Below are 21,045 nucleotides of genomic sequence, written 5' to 3'. Positions count from 1 at the left end.
AGCCCCCAGTTGCATTTTTTTCAAGACTATTTCAGGATGAAGACATTTTGTAACCCAGAAAATTAATTTTTTGTGATTATAGCTTTGACTTGATATTTTTAAACTCCTACTAAGGTGCAAGTGTTAGATAAAAATGGTGTATATATAAAATGATCCATATGTAAAGTGTGCAATGTGGTGACTTCATGAGAACTATATTGTTCAAACCATGCATCCTTGCTTCTTCTGCTCCCTAACTCTCTGTCTTACCCAGTCATAACATCTGCAGTATGATAAAACTTGGTTTTAAGTTTTATTTATTCTTAGAAGAATTTTTCTTTATTGGAGGTAATTTGGAATGCACTGAGTGTTTTACAGCAGCCGAGGCTGGCTGTGCATGCACACAGTACTTCCTCTTGCTTCAGGAAAGACTTTTTTCCTCCTGAACTTGCCTCATAGTGGCTTTTTTTCCCCCTCCCGTGTTTCTGTTGGCTCTCGGCCTTCCCATTCCTTTGTCTTTTTGGCCTGGTGCCATGATGACGGTCAGAGCTCAGCAGTGTTCCAAAGGAAAACTCCACCTCCCACACCCACAGCTAATTACTATAAAACATGACATTGCATCCCTCATCCATCACTTGTGCATATCTGCTTTCCAGAGCGCTCATCCCTCCAGAGAAAGAGTTCTAGCCTCATGGAGGAAATTCCTCTGAGCCAGCCAAGTCCTCGAGGGGAACAGAGGTTCAGGAAGCCATGGCTCTTATGCATAGTTCCTCTGTTGCTGCTGCTGTTCTACGCCACAGGTGCACTGATCTTTACTTCACTCAAGGTAAGGTGGCAAAGGAACCTACAGGTGCTAATAATATTATCTAAGGGCTATTTATTTGTCAGTCTGATTATTACCATTGCCACTCAGTATTGCTAGAGGTGGTGGGAAGGAAGTGATCTGAGGTTAAAAACAGCATGAACACCTCGAGTCTTGTAGTGACATGGCTCTGGAAACCCATCAGAATGCTTTAAGACAAAAGGCACCAGAGGATACTAAGTGTCCACTGTGGGCTTGAGCTAGATGGAACTACATGTTGAAACTGGGCTTTTAAAAGGTGCCTGTGGGGGCTCTTTTTCCCTTCCTGGAACTCCACTAGTACCTTCTTGATAGGCAAAAAAAGAGACCTGAAACATGGTGGTGCTCTTCTTTATGTGATTCCAGACAAGCTGTGGTTTCAGTGGGGGAAGAGACACAAAAAGACAGTGGAAGTCAGAGCGAAGTGGCAGGAAGCAAGCGCACGTGGGAGAGGGAAAGGGTGCTGAGCTAGAAGAAAAAGAACCTGGATTCCAGTTCTAGGTTAATCTCATTATAACAACTGCACACAGTTGAGAAAGTTGGTTCATTGCTCTCATTCTAGTATTTTAGGTCTGCAGCATGGTGTTAGGAGAATGGATCCGTTTACTTAATGTCCTGCTAGCTATAATTACATTGCTCAATAATTTACCTGATTATAGGACATGACATGTAGCTGTGGCTTAGGAATTCTAAGGTGAGGACAATGACTTTGGGCTGGAGTGACCAGGGAAGGCTTCATGGAGGAAAGAGGAGCACATGTCTGTTTGGGAAGCCCCTGATGGTTATCAGGAATTTCCCAGTGAACTGCAATCTAAATTGTGGGTCTAGATGGGATCTGCACTGGGAATGTATATAAGTTAGGGTCTTTCTAGAACTTTTTTTTCTGTTCCAGGAGCTAGGGCTACATAGAGAAACTCTGTCTCAAAAAAACAAAAACAAAAAAAAATTGAGCAGAAGAAATTAAATATAATTCAAAAGTTAGTCCATTACATTAAGATTCCAAACCTTGGGCAGAATAAAATGATGAATACCTGTGTAAAAATGGGTTGGAGTAGAGGCACAGGAACGTTTTTCTAAGGAGACCAACCAGTGATGGTTTGAAAGGTGTGGTTCTACACCGGGAAGGTATTGAGGAAAGATGGAAAGATACAGGAGAAGCAGTGTGCTGGAGATCCTAGGTTAGCTATTATGTCCTGGCTAAAGGTTTACATAGGAGACAGTTATTTTGTAGTCTGTAACTGTATAAATGGATGGAGGAGAGGCAGAGAGAATTCTAATCCCAGCCCTACACTTCCAAAGAAGGAACCAAGAGTGAGCTTTCTAAAGCAATGGATGCTGAGCAAAAGGGAAAGGTCTATCAGCACTCTCAAGTGTTTAAAAAAGAGGAAGAATGAGAAATAGCATTGATTTCACACTGCTTTCTCTTCCTGTCAACTCCTCAAGTTTTATTAGTCAGGTGGCTCTGAAGAGCACTGAGTCTAGGTGTCATAGACTCCTGCATGTGGTGAGTGGGGGAGGGAGACTTTTTTTTCCTGAATGATACCTCTTTTCACAATCAAACTCAGTTAATTCATGATATTTTGAACTTTGATTATAGATTATCCCCTCAAAAAACACACCCCCTTTCAATGAAGTGTTCCACCTCTAAAAATACCTATAAGTATATCCCAAACTTAGGGAAGTAAAAGAGGTTTTGAAGTCTATTTTCCTGCCAGAATGCTTGCCAGCCTAGTTACTAGGAAAAGCCACTGGCCTTCAGTATTAGCTTGAGTATTATACTTTCCTTTTCAGCTACATATAAATGTCCTGAGCAGAGATATCTGAGTGGATGGCAGGTGGTGGGTCATTATGAGGTAGTCACTTCCATCTTCTTATACTTAAGAACTTGGAAGTTTTTATTTTTCTCTCCATTCCATTTTTCATGCAAATCTCCATTTATAAAAAATCCCTTCTAGATGGTACTATTAAAAGTAAGATAGGAAACTTGGTTCCTTTCAGATTGGCAGAAATTTTCTTGTGAGATTTTTTTTTTCTCTCTTCTAGAAGACATCTTGCCAATAGACTAGGCTCTGAGCTCAAGGAATTTGGCCAACTCCTCTATGAAAGTAGCTCATGGCAGTTCCCTTGGAAGAGTCCAACTATTCAGGAAAGTCCCTTTCTTCAGTGAAATGAAGGATGAAATTCAAGAAGGGAAAATGGAATTTGTACAACTGTATTTGCAAACAAATAGTTTGTTTCCAAACAGAGGCAGTTAGGGTTTGTCTGAAATCTGTTTTGGCCAGTTTGAGACAAACCAAGTAATCCAGTCTTAAACCAAAGTGAGGTTAGAAGAGCAACTGACCCATCAAAATAAAAGCAAGCAAAACTAAAGAAAACCCAGAAGGCTTGTGTGCAACTTTTTTGTAACATCACCAGAATTATAAATAGAAACTGCCTCTGTGAGTGGTAGGGGTGAATGAGAGTTTTGAATGAGGCAGTCTGGTTTTGGATCCCAACCTCGCCTCTTATCAGTCATGTGACCTTGGGCTGGTGACTTCATCACCATGTCCTCATTTCCTCATCTGCAGAAGAACATGCTAATTTTCACAGAGTTGCCTTAAGGAATAATGAGGCGGTGAAGTGCCTGACATGTCTGACTCATGGCAGGCTCTGGATAGGTGGTAGCGATTAATATTCATATCACTGTTAGTTAGAAGGTCACATTGAATACAAACTAACAAGGTCAGTTAAAACATTCATCACTTGTCTGACCTCATTCCTTCCTCAGTAGAAGACCACATCTTTCAAACAAACTGATGTTTTTACAGTTAGATTTACACTTATGGCAATAGTTAAAGATGAACCCAGTGGTGTTTTCTAACTCTAAATAGATATAAAAGAAGCTTGCAATAGGCTTTCTGGATGTTTGACTGTCAGTTCATTTGTCTATGGATTTAGATTTTCTGTGTCCTGTTACACATGGTAATAGCTGGAACAAAATCCATGACATTTATGTTTAGGTGGCAAATTAATTGTTTCATATATGTGATTGTGTTTTTCTAGTTAGATTACAAACTCCTTGAAAGGCAACAATTATGCATTAAATTTGTCTCTCCTGCTTACAACATTTGTATAATGTTGGGAACAAACTCAAGCTGTTTGTTCAATTCTTCATTATAGCCAGCATCATGATCAAAATAGCTGGTATTTACTGAGCAGGTTCAGGTAGAATGTCTGGAGAAGCCCTTCCCAAGAGTCAGCACAGTTACACCGAACAACAGGTTCAGTGAACTCTGCTATTATTCCCTGGTTAATAGATGAGGAAATGGGTTATGGGAGTCCCTGCTGTGAGCCTATGAGTCATTCTGAATTGAATTTAGACATCTCTTCTAAGAAAAACCAAAATGGGATGAAATAATTGCAAGATTAAAACTAATTTCAGGATATCTAGTGACCTACAGTTTTTAGATTCATGGCTTCCACCATTTTCTATTGTACCTCCTTATCAATAAAACGCTTTATTATAATTTTCAACAGACGTATGCCAAACTACACCATGTATACAAAACAGACACACAAGACAGAAACTCACAACTCTAAAGGTTTAAGATAGATTTTTGAGTCTAAATCTACTTTGTTTTAGCTAAAATGTTGTGTTCTATAATATATTCACATGTGATACAAACATAACAAAATAATTGAGATACTATTTTTGTGATGTTGGGGTTCAAGCTCAGTGCCTCTACCTCCTTGTCATATTCAAAGCCTTGTCACATTCAAATAAATTACTGTTATTCAAACAGTAATTTGATATTTGTTTTATTTCCTTAATTTTAGTTTAACATTTTCTAATACAGCAACTTAAAGTTTATATTCTAATTTATCTTGATTTATGATTTTTGACTATAACAATTGAAAATTACCTTACAAAGAAGCATAAATAAAAATTTACTATGGCATCCTTATATATTCTTAATTGCCATGACACTCAATTATCACTATCATTTGATAGGGTAGCTTTTCAAAATTAAAATAATGTTTCATTCCATCAATGCCTTTCTTTTTCTCATTACACAACTAAACTCTAAAGTCTTTAATTATATCTCTTCCCTTACACAAATTCACTCACTTGTTTCTTTCTCTGATCACTACACTCCAATGTCAAAACCCAGCAATCAACAGCCTCCAGCACCAATTAAGTCCAACTGTACCGGGTCCGAGAAAAACACAAGGCCTTTTGAGCATTCTTTCTTTATATGCTCATGGCCACTAGCTTCAAGTGGGGGTTCTGTGTCGCTATGGAAATGGTCTGTGCTTCCCCATTTTGTTCATTCTCCTTCACTAGACTACCATACACCCTTGACTCTTTTCTAAACTTTCTGGAACCATTTCCCCTTCTCTCTTAGTAGGAGAGAATGCCTGCATTTGTGTTCATACATACAGTTTCCTTCATCTGCATGGATGCATTATCCATGTAACTGCCAAGGCAACCTCTGAAATAGATCCTCTCATGCCTCACCTGCTCAGATCATGGCTGCAGTTCTTGCCTAGTTCTTCTGTACTACCTTTCTTATTCAATTAGAATAGCCCCATCAAATGGCAACAAACAAACTTGCCATCTCCTTCATATTAAAACAAAGACAGAACCCAAAACAAAAGAGGGAAAAAATCTCTTTGACTTCTCACCCTTATCCAGGTCCCACTCACTTTTACTATCCTCCTGTGTAGCAAGTTTTCCATTTTCTCTTAAATTCATCCTAGTGAAACTTGTGCTCATATCATACCATACAAACATTACACAACTGTTCTGTCAGGAACTCTTGTAGAATCCATGTTTCTAACTCTATCAGTCAAGTCTCTGCCCTTTTCTTTTTGGATCAGTCAGTGACATTTGATACCAACTGATCAATCTCCTCTCCAGAAGACTTTCTTCTCTTGGTTCCCAAATGTCACACTTCCATTTATTTCAGACTCACTGATCTTCCTTAGAAAGTTCTTCCTCATTGTCTGACCTCTAAATACCAAAGAGTCCAGTATTCATCTCTATCTACACCCGTGGATTTGATGTTCATATCAATGTCATGTCTGAAAGCAACAAGTCTCAGCACTGTATACCTAACAGCCTACTTGATATCTAATAAATACTACAAATTAACACATTCAAAACTCATGATTGTTTCTCTCTTAATTTATTTCTCTTAGTCTTGCCCATCTTGGCAATTAACTTTATTTTTTCCAGTGGCTACAGTCCCAAATCTGTGTTTCTTCCTATCGTCTCACACCAGTATTCATGTCAGGAACACCAGTTACTTCTTGCTTTCTTTGAAATATAGCCTAACTTGACCTAAAACCCATGGGCCTCCTGTATTAGCTTCCTAAGTGCTATTATGTCAGGCACACATCACTCTATCAGACCAGTTGGCCCGTTCCCCCTCTGCCAGCACCTTGGTCAGAGGCAATGTGCATTCCCGTTACATGAGTCCAGTCCGTGCTTAACTGATATCATTGCTTTTGCCTTTCATTCTCTTTAGTCTTTTCCTAGTACAAGAGCTGGACAGTTCCTTTAAAAGGAAAGTGTATCACTTTCCATATTTTTTTTTTAAAAAAGTCTTTTGCGCACTATGCTCCAAGGAAACCAATAATTTTGAGTACCAAAAACTTTGGTGGGTATGCCTCCTTACTTTACTCTCAAGCATTTGACAGCATTTAAGTGATTGTATTTGTAAATTAGGCACAACTAATGTCATCTTTCAGCATGTAAGCTGTGGCATGTTGCAGACAATTGAAACAGTTGTATCTGATTCTGAGGGTATCTCAGTTAATGTACAGGGCATGTGATTTTCTAAACATTAAATAGTTATAGAGTCAATTTATTGTTATTTTAAGTAAAGAGAAATACAAGCAGAGGTTCCATTATCTTCTTCCCACATGCACCAGATAATCTTGGGAAACCATATGGATATAGAAACTGTTGTTTGTTGTAAACTATAGGGAAAGAACAAAGCTCCAATACTTGCCTTGTGGGTCAGAGTTAGATGACCAGAATGAGACACAAAAAGTCCCAAATGAAAGACCCATAAAGAGATCTGCTATCTTTCTTCTCATTATCAAATCTATCATTCAATGATACCATTTTAAAAATTAAATTAATACTGCCCATCATTCTAGTCATGCTTTTCTTTGTCTCCTTACACAGCTAAATTCCGGTGTGTCTATTTATACCCCTTCCCTTGCACACATACCTCACTTGCTCACTCACTTGCTGCTTCTTATAGTCCCTATACTCTAATGTCAAAGCTACTGTAAGTCAAATGTAAAGGAGAGAGCCAGTCATCTGTAGAGGGAAGCAAAGAAGTAAGACAGGTGTCTATGTGTGGTGCCCCCCGCCCCAACTTTGGAAAGTAGTTTGCTTCAGAAACTTTAAGCTCTAAATAATTCAGTCAAGTAAGTAGCAACTGTGCCATCATCCTGACCAGTTCTTCTTTTCTTTTTACAGCCAACTGCCAAAGACCCCTGCATGGTTAAGTTTGGTGAGTAACCACCTTTTCTTTTTCTTAGTTTTTGATGCAAGAAGGCAGCTGCCAGTGACCTCAAAAAAGCCTGTACATCCTTTTGCCCACTTTCACTTTTTTTTTTATTATAATCACTAATTCTATACTTGGCCATCAGCCTAGTGAGAGCTGAAGCTTCCAGAGCTGAACCAAATCAACAAGCCCACATCTGGCAACACTCTTGGCAGGCATATTCATCACACTGAAACACTTATGCATCTGTATACAGTAATCAGCTTTCAGTATGGTAGCTTCTTAAGAATATCTTTCTACCACTTCTCCTCAAAGTACTTCTCACAGTTCACAAATTTCTCACATCTAGTAGAGCATATGGGAAACATTACTGCTGTTAGTACGTGCATAGAAGAGGAGTGGAGAGTTAGAGGAACAGGCACTTCCTCTTAGCTTCTGAGTCATTTTCCTTTATACGCAGCTGATAGCTGCTCAGAAAACATGGAAAACAGTGTTGCTGAGTGTTGTAGTTTTATTTCTGTTCCTTCAATAAAATACCATGACAAAAAGCAACTTAGGAGAAAAAGGATTTGTTTTAGCTCACAAGTGCAGATTGTAGTCCATCATTGCAGGGAAATTACAGCCGCAAGAGCTTGAAGCATCTAGTCACATTCACAGTCAAGAGCAGAGAGAAACAAAATGTATACTTGCTTGCTTTCTTATGCTCAGTTCCACTTCTCTACTTTCTACCAGTTAAGAACATCTTGCCTAGGGAATGGCACCAACCATAGTGGGCTGGACTTTCCCACAACTATCGACTTAATTAAGACAATGGCAATCCTCTATAGATCAACTCAATATAGACAGTACTCACTTAGACTCCTTTCCTGGGAGATTCAAGGCTGTGTCAAGTTGACAAGTAAAGCCAACCATCACATTGAGTCTCAGAATATTTCTTAGAGTACATTCAAAATATCAGCTATATACATTTTTGATGGTTTGTTTGGCCAAACAAACACATTTTTATTTATGAGTAGACAATTTCACTTTTCTGCCTTTTGCTCCAGGTTTTCAAAATACCTTGGCTTTCAGAGGTTAGGGCATTCTTTGAATGGGCCCTTGGTTTTGTATTTTGTTTTGCCAGTGAAAGGAACAGAACATACAATATGTTTGAAATCTCTCCTAGATGTGATAAAAAATGATGCTAATACTTTCTATGAAGAAAATTAAAGCAGTATAGAGCAAGGGAGTTACAGGAGAGCAATGTTGAGTGTAGACTGATCAGGGAATGTGTCATTAGTAAACCACCACAGAGTAAATAGTATTCATATAAGAAAGACATGGGGATGTATGAGTTATGAGCAATCCTTATTCTGGTCTTGCTGTGTGATTCCTCTCTCCTCTCCCTCCCTTCCTTATTCATATTACCTGAAAAGAGATACAGAGCCATTAGGACTTGCAACTTTTCTAAAACAGAGAGATGGTTGATTCTCACAACATATTTAAAATATGGTCTGAGAAAACTAGTATAGACCATGTAGAGAATTCCCCTGCAGGTAGTAAAGAATGTACTACAGCCAGGTAAAGGATGAAATACTAATATAAACATGATTTCTTTTTTCCCTTCATTTTTTAATTTCTTATAGAACTACTACCCTCAAAATGGCGAATGACATCTCCTGAACCTCTTTGTGTAACTATGACATCTGACGGGAAGCTGGAGATACTTCAGGATGGCGTGTATTTAATCTACGGCCAAGTGACTCCTTTTCCTAAAAAAACCATAACAAACCCTGCTGAATTTATAGTAGAGCTAGTTAAAAAAGGAAATGTTTTACAATCTGCAACAAATGACTTTCAATTATTAACTATAGGAGGGATTTATGAACTGCATGCCAGAGATACCATATATTTGAGGTTCAACTCTGATGACCATGTTCAGAAAAATGCTACATACTGGGGGATCATTTTAATGCCAGAGCTCTCATTCAGCTCCTAGAGATTGAGTTTGGTCTCCTGCTCCTCCTCAGTGTATCCAGAGATGCTGGTTGTTGGGTTGGAGGGGTTCACTATTTGCAATCCATATAGTTTATGAGGGCTTACAAATCAACGCACACAGAACCTCTTGGCATCATAAGATTTTTAACCCTTGTTTGTCTGAAGAAGACTCAGCAAATGGGCCAAATTCCCTGATGTTGGGTCTAGGAATACATTTTTATAATTCATGATAAAATGAGTATGGGCAGCAGAAGACAGAAACTCTTCCAAAGAATGTCTGTCTAACCCTTGAATCTCTGGGTGGAAAATGAGGTCCTGTTTCTATGGGAATCTTACTTGGCTTGCAAAAAGGGTGTTGGGCAGTAGCCTGGCCTTTTTTCATCATAATTTCCTTGAACTCTTTTACCTTAATCACTTTATACTCTCACCTTCTGAGAGCCTCCTAATGAAAAGCTGTCAGACTGGTGGGGTGGCCAAGATATGCCAACAACACCCCCCTTGGTTGTGGTATTTTTAGACAATAGAGAACACTATGAAACCTATTGGGACAGAAGTAGAGCTAGCATGGAATGAAATTTATCTGGGAATTTTTCTTGATTTCATCATTCTCAGGATGCAGGTTCATTCTGAACTTTCACGTAAGCCTTCATTATTTTTGTGTGTATGTGTGTATAAATACTGCAAATAGTAAAATGAGAGTTTTTACTGGTAGTCGTTAGATTTAACCCCAGAAATTGGTACTTCTCTGGCTGTATTATGTAATGATTCCAGATTTTTAGCTGGTGTTACCTAATTGGCAGATACATCAGTTTTCCTATACTGAACAACTTTATGATGTTAGTGGGGCAGATATTTTTAGAAAAAGAAATCAATAAGAACATGGATAGATGGATCATAAGACTCTTACTTCGACTCAGAACTCACAACAAATGGAGTGGGGTTTTGCCATTCACATGGTCTCTGCTTTGAAACTGGTATTTCTACTGTCTCATTATACATCTCTAAAATGGAATAAATTCAACTTTAAAATGGATGCATCACCTAAGGTGGCCAGAATGAAGCTACAAGAGAGCTTTTCTTTACCATCAGACATTTTCCTCTTCTTGCCTGGAGCAAGAAAAGCCAGGATCCTGTTGGAAGAGCCCATCTCACTGAAGCATGCTGACTTCTCAAAGTAATAAAGAACAGTCATGTTCAAATTTTGGACTCTGTTAAATTTAACCAGCTTTTAAGTTCTTGTTGAAAAGTATTTTAAACCAACTCACAATATTTATGTATATTTGTGAAAAGCTATATTATAATTATGTTTTATATAAGGCTAATTTAAAAATATTTTTATTGTATGTAATAATACTTACTGTAGGCTAAGCTATTTCTTATTTTTTTATGAATACTTGCTGACTTGCTATAGAGTACAAAGACTCTTGTGTCTGCATATCTTCTCAGGAAATTAAAATTATATCATATGTATTTATAGAAATCTGTTAATGTTGATATTTGTTGTGTTGCAAGCAGCCCTGTGCTGGCATGGGCTGACATTACTTCATAAAAACTGACATTTAATTTTTTTGAATTGTACAATCTGAGAATTTTTATACTATGGAGATTGACAAACACTACCAACCAAAGCATTTCTTTTGGAAAACTGGTTCACTAGAACACCATTATTTGTAAAAGGTGTGTGTGTGTGTGTGTGTGTGTGTGTGTGTGTGTGTGTGTTGTATGTGATATATGTGATTGTGTAGGTGTATGCACATATGTGTTGTGGGAGAGCCTGTGTACGTGTGCATGTGCTTGTGAGCGGCACACCGAGTGTCTCCCTTAGCTGCTCTTCACCTTAGTCTTTTCGTCATGGTCTCTCACTGAACCTAGATCTCATCTATTTGGCTTGGCTGGCCCACCATTTGATTCTTGGGATCTACCTACTGCTGCTTTACCTCACCATCCACAGGTCTTGGGTTACAGATGTGTGCCACTATGTCTGGCTATTACACGGAATTTGGGGATCTGAACTCCAGTCCTTATGCTTACATAGGAGGCATGTTTTCAATGGAACCATTTCTTTGAAACTTAATGATGTCATTTTGTCCCTGCCTCATTCTTAGGACAATCAAGGCAAACAAAATGACAAAATGATACTGCCACACTCCCAGCAAAGGCCCAACAGAATTGTGATATTTTAGAACCAGAAGAGGTTTCTGTACTTCAGACAGAGGAATAGCTACCAACATATAGCATCTGAGTTTCTCCCAATGTTATCATTCTAGCCTTTGCTTTCAATGTATACTCAGTTCCTTTACTGTATTTGAAAAACTATAATAAAATGTGTATTTTTAACTGTACTGCAATTGATTTGTCTTTTGGTTATAGTCAAGTTACTGATTTAAATTAGAGCACAGAATTACATCAGAGAAATCCTTGCCCATACAGACACATCTTGGCAAGTGTTAGAACTTGCAAAATTGAGAGCCGGGTGCACTTAGTGTTGGCCTCAGTTGCCTCCACTCCTGATGAGTCAGACAGTTCCACTTTCTGACTGCTACTCTTCTCAACTACTCCACCCTGCTCAGACTCTCTCATCTAAGACTCGGCTCACACTAATAGCCTCTTGCCTTCCACATCCCCTCATCCAAGCTGTAACAAGTGTTACAGTACTGTGGGTGAACATCTGATTCTATAGACAGTAGTTAGGATAAAAATGATGCAACCTCATGTACTGTTTTAGTAAAGCCAATTCCTTAGATGAAATGTATCTATAGACCTTGGAGATGAAATGCTTGCCTTTTTGTTTTATCCCAATGAGACAACTTCACTGAGGGGGGCATTTTTGTTTATTAGATAAAAGAAGCAGAAATATGACCGATGGGCCAGCAGTTTGAAGATTCCCTTTGAGCAGAAGCAGACACAGAATGCAGATATATTCCAGCATTAACCTACAAGTTCATTGGTCGTAACTCTCTTGTGAGTCCCACATTTGTTCATGATACACATGCTTCGCCCCTGGGGGCAGGGAATGGGCAGTCCCACTTCAATGCAAAAGATCTTCTTCTCTACTAATTAGCAGTTGGCCTTTCTCTTCCTAACATATTTCCGGGGTGAGGTTAAGTCATAGCCCACAGTCACCTGCAGTTAGCTTTCTTTGGTGGGGGATAGGCACTGATTTTTTGCATATCCCAATTTCAAGAAATTCACTTCAAAGCTCTCTAGGAAGTGCCTTGAGTCTTCTTACTAGGCTTGTGTTTGGAAAGTTCTGTTGCTCCCTTTCCTTTTGGCAAAAGCAGTGGGCAGTGTCTTATAGTACAGCCTAGACAGCCGTGATGCTGCCGCCAATCTCTGGGCAGGCACTGGAAAGGTCTCTTTATAATTCCTGCCTGTTGGAGAGGAAGGGGTTATCTTGGCGTTACTCTAGGATCTTGTCACCAGATCACATTGTGCCAGTTAAAGCCAACTCCCTGAATCCTACTTGAGCATCTGGTTTTTAAAAGACATATAGGGGACTCATAATAAATATAGAAATTCTAAAAGCTCCAAACTATCATCACAGAATCAATCAAACAAAAGCTAAATTAAAAGTCAGTGAGGAACACAAAGAATTGACCAACAAAGTTAGATGTACTAGAACACTATTAAAAACAAACAGAAAACATCACTTTGAATTTCTTGATAGCTAAAGAAAATCAGACAAGCATTCTTTGTATGTGTGTGTAAACATTTTTTTATTAAGAAATTTTCAACTCACCCTACATACCACCCACAGACCCCCACCTCCTCCCTCCTCCCACCCCCAGCCTTTCCTCCCAAGTCACCCCTATCCCCACAACCTCCAAATCAAGGTCTCCCATGGGGAGTCAACAGTGCCTGGCACACTGAGCCAAGTCAGGTCCAAGCCTCTCCCTGCCACACCAAGGCTGCAAGGTACCACACTGCAGGCACTGGGATCCCAAAAGCCTGCCCATGCACCAGGGATGGATCCCAATTTCCCCGCCCGGGTGTCCCCCAAACAGTTCAGGCTAAACAACTGTCTCCTGTATTCAGAGGGCCTAGTCCAGTCCCATGGTGGCTCCACAGCCACTGGGGATGTCAAGATCGTGATGGGAAGACGTGCAGAGAAGCATTCTTATCTATCTGTGTGTTTTGCTAAAGAAATTATTTTTTTTTTCTAGACTTGACATTAAGCGCACGGTACCATGTCCACACTGAATGTCCTAGCCATCAAGATACAGAGTCCTTCCTTCATCCCATTTATACCTATTGGCTTCTGACACCGGTCAACAACTATATGGAGTTCAAAATAGTTGAGTCCAAGACCCAGAAATATTGGGGAACAATGTATTGTCTGTAAAAACGCACATGTCATATACCCCTAAAATCTTGGCAAATGCCTGGCCACAGAAAAATGAAAATTCGATGGATAAAGTATATAAGATTAAAGCAACTTCCTCATGTTTTGGGTACCACATCAGTACAGAAATCTTCAGCTTCAGGGTTCAGCATTATTGTTCCCATTCTGCCCTTTTACAGTCCAGGGCCACTGTAGAGATAGCATATGTCTCTCTCAGGTCCTCAAAGACCATTTTATTCAGACACATCTATTCCAGGGAACTGGGATGGTTTAGTTTCCTAGAGTAAAAGACACACAGAGTTTTGCAATCTCCTCCCATTGTCTTTGTATTGTGCCTCTTGGCTGACTGGCTGGTCTCTGAAAGGAGTAAGTTCAGGGTTTGGCAATGCCTGCCTAAGTGTCCTTATTATCTGTGTAAGGAACCAATAAGTGACCCGTAACTTTGATTACTAGTTCTAACATAGCATTTCTTGTGCACCCTGGATCATGGAGGCCCTCAGTCCCCTTTCCTCACTGTCTCCCACCCTATCCCCTATTATTCTCAAATACTTTCCTCTCTTGTCAAATTGGTCTCAGGAACATAGTCAACACAATTAGGGAGAGGAAACTTGTAGACTCTCTTGTACTAAAAGGAAGTATCCTAATGGTCCACCTTGGCTTGTATCCCTCAAAACAACAAAATCTTATTTTAAACTGGCTGGGCTGGTTGCCCAGAGAAGCAGTCAAGGCCCAGTGAATCATTCAGTGACCAGTAATAACGCTTTTCAGAGTGAGCTCATCATATTCATCAAGGATGACTGGAAACAGCAGGTGAGTCCTCGGGTTCTATAGAAAAGGGCTTCCAGAAGTGAGGCCTGAGAACCAGTTTTCACAGCACTGACACATAGGCTGCATTTATTAAAACTACATTTAAAAAAAACCCCACTGCATTATGAGTACAACACTGAGTCTCAACTGAACATTTCTATTTTTCTAGGTATTTCCCCTTAAAGTCAAAGAGTCTAAACAAATAAGCAAAACAAACACAAAACCTAAAGTTGACCATGTTCATGAGCCTCAATAACCCATCTCTCATCCTAAAAGCAAATGGCCTATATCTTTTGTGAGTCTGAATGGAAGTCTGGGCCTCCAGTATTCATAACCTAATGCTAACTTACAGCTTATTGGCAAGCTAAAGCATATGGACCTTGTCACAGTTAATACCACATTGTCTACCTATAGTCTATTAATCCCTAAATACTTCTCTCTAATCAGAGATGTCCCCTTCTACTTCAGATGTGCAAATACAACTTACATGGAGGAAAAATGGACACCACAGCTCATTATGCCATTGAGACTCTTAAGACAGATCACACAAAGTCTTCACTGCCCTTGACCTCTATCTTTTACCCAGCTGGCTGATTAGGGAATCACATACATATTTATGTCCCCCGACTCTTTCTTCCCCACCCTCTCTCCCTCCTCCCCTCCCTACCCTTAAGAAGTAGCATCTGATCTCTTTTCTTTGCCAAAATGATTATTTGAATAAACTTCCTAACTAATTTTGTAGCTACCCAAGCCTATCACTTATGTGAAGCTACATGTAGTAGCAGAGTTAACCTGAGAAATCAAAGAAGTATAGAGCTAATGAACATCTTATACACAGACAGTTAATCTATTCCCCTCCTCACTAGTTTCCTGGATTCTACAGGTACTCCAAACTAAACAAGCACTTTAAAGGTTCAATGTTAGGATTCATGTATGAGTAAAAAGATGTAAAGTTTGTATTTCTGCATCTGGGTTACCTCAGTATAAGGTTTTCCAGTTATATCCATTTACTTGCAAATTTCATATTTGTTTATACCTGAATAAAATGTCATTGTGCATATACAGCACAGAGATCCAAAGGGAAGAGGAACGGTAGGACACATGTGGATAGAGGAATAATGGGAAGGGAGGATTAAGTGGGGAGAGGGGCGGGAGGATAGGGCAGGATCTTTTAAAAAGCTCTATGTAAACCTATTACATTATTATATATATTTCATATAAAATAATCTAATTTTGTTACTGTATCCTACACAGGAGACAGTGCTCCTCTCATAATCCTTATGTTGCCAAATAAGAAGCTCACCCCCAGGTATAGGATAGCTCCCCTTGAGTTGTTCAAGGTGTCCCAGAGACCCCCAAACAATATAGACTGTTGCCATGGTTCTTGGTTGTGATCATCAAAATGTGACCTTATTACCAAAGACACCACACACCTTAGTCACAGGGCATGGAGAAATGAAGTTGATACTGACTAAGAAGCTTCCTTCCTGCTAGAAACCTTTCATAGTACCAGAAGGTGCTACATGGCTGCTAGGTTGTGGGGAGTCACCAATAGCCTTGCCCAGCTGTGAACTCTGTGAATTACAGTAAAGATCAACATGGTAAGATGTGACCAGGGGTAAAATAGTGGCATGAATATTATGGAGGTAACCAACTGCTTTCTGATTGGATTTAAGGCCCATTCTACAGGAGGAAACACATGCCTAATATAACTCTGGACAAAAATCCATGACTGTGGAGCTCATGTGCCCCAGGTGTGAACCTACTACTAATATTTTGCTAAATGGACTCAGTATCAAACTATTCTCCAAATTTATGTCTCTATATCTGCAGATTAGTGAAGTTCTCAGACCTCACCAAAGAAGCTTCTTGGTATAGTGGAGAGCAGTTCATGCAGAAACTCTACAAATGGTTAGAGTGCAGAGAACAAGTCCCTGTAGAGTGCTTGCCACAAAGGGGACATCTATATCAAATTCCCTTCCTCAAGGCTCTGGAGCCATTGTGGAAGGGGAGCAGAAAGACTGTAAGATCTAGACATTGGGAAGGTCCAGGTTGATATACTGCCTTCTGGACATGGTAGGACTTTGGCACTTATAAACTCACAGCAGCTGTAATTGCCTACACAAGACCCACACAAAATCAAGCCAATCAATATTCTAGGATGAAAGGGATAGGTGCTCACAAGCCTTCACTCCTCGCTGAGAAGATGCTGACTGTTGATGACTACTTGGGGAGAGAGAGTCAATTTTCCTTAAGGGTGTGCTTAGATCCACCATGCTCCAGTGCATGGCCACACCTGTGAATATATGGGAAGCACAAAATTTACTCAGTGGGTTATTAGAAAAAAAAGAGGACACAAAATTGGAAGGGGGTTCACATGTGGAGGAGTGGTTTTGGGAGGAGTCAGGAGGATGAGCAGTGAAAACTGATAAAACTATATTAAAAAGATAATTAATCTGAAATCTGTCACTTAAAAATGCAAAAACTGACACACAGTGATGCTGATGCAATGCAAGAATAGGAATCTTCTCAAATATTATTAAAGACCAGCCTTATTAATATTATTCCCAGGGGCCAACAAGAGAAGTGAGAATTATTTTTGGGAAATGAATCTAAGTACATCATGCTCTTTGTCCGTTTACTTTATTTCTCTGGGATCAAATCCTATCTACACATCTTCAGTTCTGTTCTTGTGCCTAGCTTCTTTCTTGCCTGATTTCTCTCTATATTTACCAGATGTCTCCTCTAAGTTCTACCTTAATTCTCTCATCTTAATTCTACCTCATCTAGGTCCTTCGTTCTTACCCATCTAGTAATTCCCCATCTGGCTCTTCCTCATCTTCCATCTCATCCTTGAGTCGTCTAGCCAAAATCTGTCTCTAAGTCTCCTTATAACTCTCAGTTCTCTCCCAAGTCTCTGAGGTATTCAGTTATAAACCCAAGCAATAGCAATCCTCCCCTCCAGCCAGGTCACCAGGCTTGAATTTCTGCGGGGTCATAAAGGCAGGTAAGAACTTTCATCAGGAAGTGACTGTCAGGCTGTCTTTTGCAACCCAAAAAGGGAGTGGTTAAAGGAGGAGGTCAACTGAGAGCTAATATCAGTTATATCAAAAAGGGAATTTATGTGCTCAATCTGCATTCCTAGAAGTGCAATGTAGAAGAAATTAGGAGTCTATAATGTTAGTAAGGCTGTATAAGAAGGGAGTTGCACAAGAAATAAAGCTATTCACCTGACCTAGGAGACAGGTATTGTTTCCAATAGGGTGTTATCTTGGTTCAGGAAATCATTTGACCTTGGATGCTTGATAGGTATTTTAGATAAATACACTGTTAGGAGTTCTTGGAAGCACACATAGCATACAAGAAAATCATTATAGGAAGTGGCTAATATATATACAAAAGCTAAAATATTACCAAGACTTCTTAAGCGATGGCTCGACCTTCAGAAAAGTCCTTGACCTTTCCAAGTAGTAGCTTTTGAGATAGTAGCTGGATTCCATTACATGTTCCTGTGGCTTGCAGCAGAATCTAGATGGCCAAATGCTAGCCCTATTCTTTTTCTACCCAATCATCAAAAAAAAATGGGTTATAGTAATTAGAGGACTATAATAAGGGAATATCAAATCTTAGGTAATTGGAAAAAGGAGATGTTCAAATTTTATGTAATAAATAGTAAGAGATAGGTCTCCAGACAGAGTGTGAGAGGTGTGTTCCCAGGGCCTAGGAAAGGGTATGTATGGGGATACTGGTCAGGAACCAATGCTAGACAGCAAGGAAGTCAGATCCCAGGAATGAGTTTTACTTTGCTACTGAGAAACTTAGTTTTAGATTTTTAAAGCTTGATTTCACCTGTTTTATGCAGAAAATGGATGGGACATGTAGAGCAAGACTGCTCAAGAGGCCATTAAGATTTCCTAGGAAAAGAATGATCTTTTGTGTCAGAAGTGATGGAGAGGTGGGCAGCTTCACTACAGATACAACAGAAACAAACCAAACCAAACCAAACTGTGGACCTCAAGCAAGAAGCAACAGCAAGATGATAACCTCATTTATCACAAAAAATGCTTTCATCTTGGATAGCTTTGCTTTAATGATAAATGGATAGAATTATTTTAATTAAAATAATCAGAGACATCTTGAAGTTGTGACAAGTCTCATACCATAGGAAGGTGCTTCCCCAAACCATTATAATATTAAAAAAATCACAATTCAAAATTATTTCAAATATCTTTTCCCTGGGATCCCTTTGCCTTCCATAATCATTTAATCAGAATTAGTGACACTGTTTTTATGTGACTATGATGCTGAATATTTATTCATATTGTACTACATAGCTGTAAAAACACCCATTTTTTAATCTGTTATAATATCCTCTAGAATATATACATACTTTGATTTGCTTTCCAGAAAATCTAGTTCCTCGTATGTGCATACCACCAAAGCTTTTGATGTTCCCATTTTCCTATTATTCTACAGGGATTCCAGCTATTGACTACATTTGCTTGTGCTATGTCAACAAAATTCCTTTCTTGTCATGGCAAAACTTGTGCTCCAACAGGAAATGTGTGTGGGGTCTGAAATGACTTGTTATTCATGAACTTGTTCTGGTCTTAATATACTACCACTTCCTTTTACGTGTCAAGATTCTTTCAAACATTCTATTTTGAAATCTTGGTGTGACTAAGACCAACTATTTTGTCTGTAACATGAACAATTGTAGAATGGATATATTATTTTGAAAGATTGTCATATACCAGATATTCTGCATTTTTATGTGCAATCCTTTGTATGTTAATTACCTTTCCTGTTGTCTTGACAAAAAACACAACAAATGCAACTTAAGGAAAGAAGATTGGGGTTATAGTCCAAGAGGATATAATCCATCGTGCCAGGGAAGATATGGTATGTGGAGAAGGAGGCAGCTGCTCACATGGCATCCTGGTCATAGTCAGGAAGCAGAGAGGAATGAGTCTTGTGTTCTGTTTACTTCCTTTTCATTCATCCTAGAACCCAAGCCTAGGGAATAGTGATGCCCACAGTGGTCAGGTCTTCCCACTTCAACTAATCTAATCTAGATAATTCCCCACAAGCATGCTAAAAGGCTTGTCTCCCAGGTGATGCTAGAGTCCATCAAGTTGACAGTTGAGATGAATCACTGATACCCTCACAACAACTTGTTGAAACATCCCAATTTATACGTGGAGGACTCAAAGGAGAGAGATGTTCGATAACTTGGCTAAATTCACACAACTAGTTAAGAAGCAAAGCCTAAATTTCATGCTCTAAATTCAGCTCTCATTCTTTTAACCCATCCCTACAAAAAAAATCATTAAATTGCCCCTTACAATTGAAAATACAAATAGCATTTACCAATTTTTGTAGCCTTCTAGGTATTATGAAATCTTGGTAAATTTCTTTTTAGCAAGGAGAAAGAATTCAGTAAAGTGAATGGAGGTATGCCTATGCAAAAATCATAGCAGGCTTAGTGTATTCTTATCTCTTAAGTGAGTTACACCAACTAGTCCAACTAATCAAATGCTTCTATCTTAGATCCTTTTCTTTCTTTTAATTCTCTAGATATCCAGACAGGGTTGGGTATATTTTCAATTGGTTCTGCCTGAGTTTTATACTCATTTCTATTATAATTATTTTAGCATATTTTTTTTATATATTTTATATTTATTTTCATGTTTTTTAACTAGACCCTCAATCTCTTAATAGAAAAAAATGCCTTCTTAATATTAGTGTCAGCATTTGTATGATATTTGATGCACAGCTGTTACTTAATAAGTATTACTAAGAGAAACAAGAATAAATGCTAATTAAACTTAGTAGGTCAGACACAGAAAGAGGACATGAAATGAAATAGGGACTTGTTGAAAATAAGGGTTCTAGCAAGAGGAGAGAGGGATGAAAGAGGAGGGTGCAGGAGAAAATATCTATAATTTATTATGAAAATGTGTGAAACTGTCGATTTAAAAATTAAAAAAAGAGAAATTAATATGGTTCTGAAGAATTCAAGATTTTACTTTATCATAAATGTTTACATGGCTCTACTATCAAATAAGGACTCAAGTATTTATTTTGTTTAATGAGTTTTCTTTAACCAAATAAAGGGAAAAAGCACAGATCATCAGTTCCCTTTCTTAGTACAGATTTCCCCCATTACAAACTTGAATTCATCCTGAACTGTAGCTTGTTGAACTTTTTTCAGAAACTTTGTGTCACTATTTAAAGATTGCCTTCATCATATGTCCCGCCTCTCAGGCTTTTATTGGAATGTTTTAGATGGGAGCCCACCAGTAAAGCTATTTGTCTGCTCACCTTTCTCCTCTCTGCATCCTTCTTCCTTAGTCAACTGAGTGATAATCTGCAGATTATCAGCACTTTCTCAGCACTCTTGATCCTCCCCTGCCCCCTCCCAGTTGTACTTGACTGTATTCCTTCAAACTTTTTTTAAGCCATTTATAAAGTCTGCCTTCTACAAAATACAGGAATTGTGACTAGTGACTCTTTCCTGTAGTTACTTTTGTGATAACTATATTGCTTTCCAAATCTACAGGCAACACATGGAGGACCTTAAGGTAAAGGGATGA

General features: G+C 38.9%; 1 protein-coding gene across 1 annotated transcript; it reads left to right on the top strand.

Moving 5' to 3' along the window:
- Positions 1–628: 628 nt before the first annotated feature.
- Tnfsf18 (TNF superfamily member 18) lies at positions 629–10,555 on the top strand. Its single transcript, XM_028864503.2, has 3 exons — positions 629–805; positions 7,296–7,329; positions 8,949–10,555. The coding sequence occupies exons 1-3, from the start codon at positions 671–673 to the stop codon at positions 9,299–9,301; spliced, it is 522 nt and encodes a 173-aa protein (XP_028720336.2). The 5' UTR covers positions 629–670; the 3' UTR covers positions 9,302–10,555.
- The last annotated feature ends 10,490 nt before the right edge of the window (positions 10,556–21,045 follow it).

The sequence above is a fragment of the Peromyscus leucopus genome, chromosome 15 (genome assembly GCF_004664715.2).
Source record: "Peromyscus leucopus breed LL Stock chromosome 15, UCI_PerLeu_2.1, whole genome shotgun sequence".
Classification (NCBI taxonomy): Eukaryota; Metazoa; Chordata; class Mammalia; order Rodentia; family Cricetidae; genus Peromyscus; species Peromyscus leucopus.
Note: the sequence above shows the minus strand (reverse complement) of the source record. Positions and strands in the feature narration are given on the sequence as shown.

Excerpts from the sequence above, each read along its gene's own strand:
- Tnfsf18 (XM_028864503.2), top strand. The coding sequence starts at position 671 with ATGGAGGAAATTCCTCTGAGCCAGCCAAGTCCTCGAGGGGAACAGAGG. Across the intron at positions 806-7,295 it reads TGATCTTTACTTCACTCAAG|CCAACTGCCAAAGACCCCTG; the intron begins GTAAGGTGGCAA and ends TTCTTTTTACAG. Across the intron at positions 7,330-8,948 it reads CCCCTGCATGGTTAAGTTTG|AACTACTACCCTCAAAATGG; the intron begins GTGAGTAACCAC and ends AATTTCTTATAG.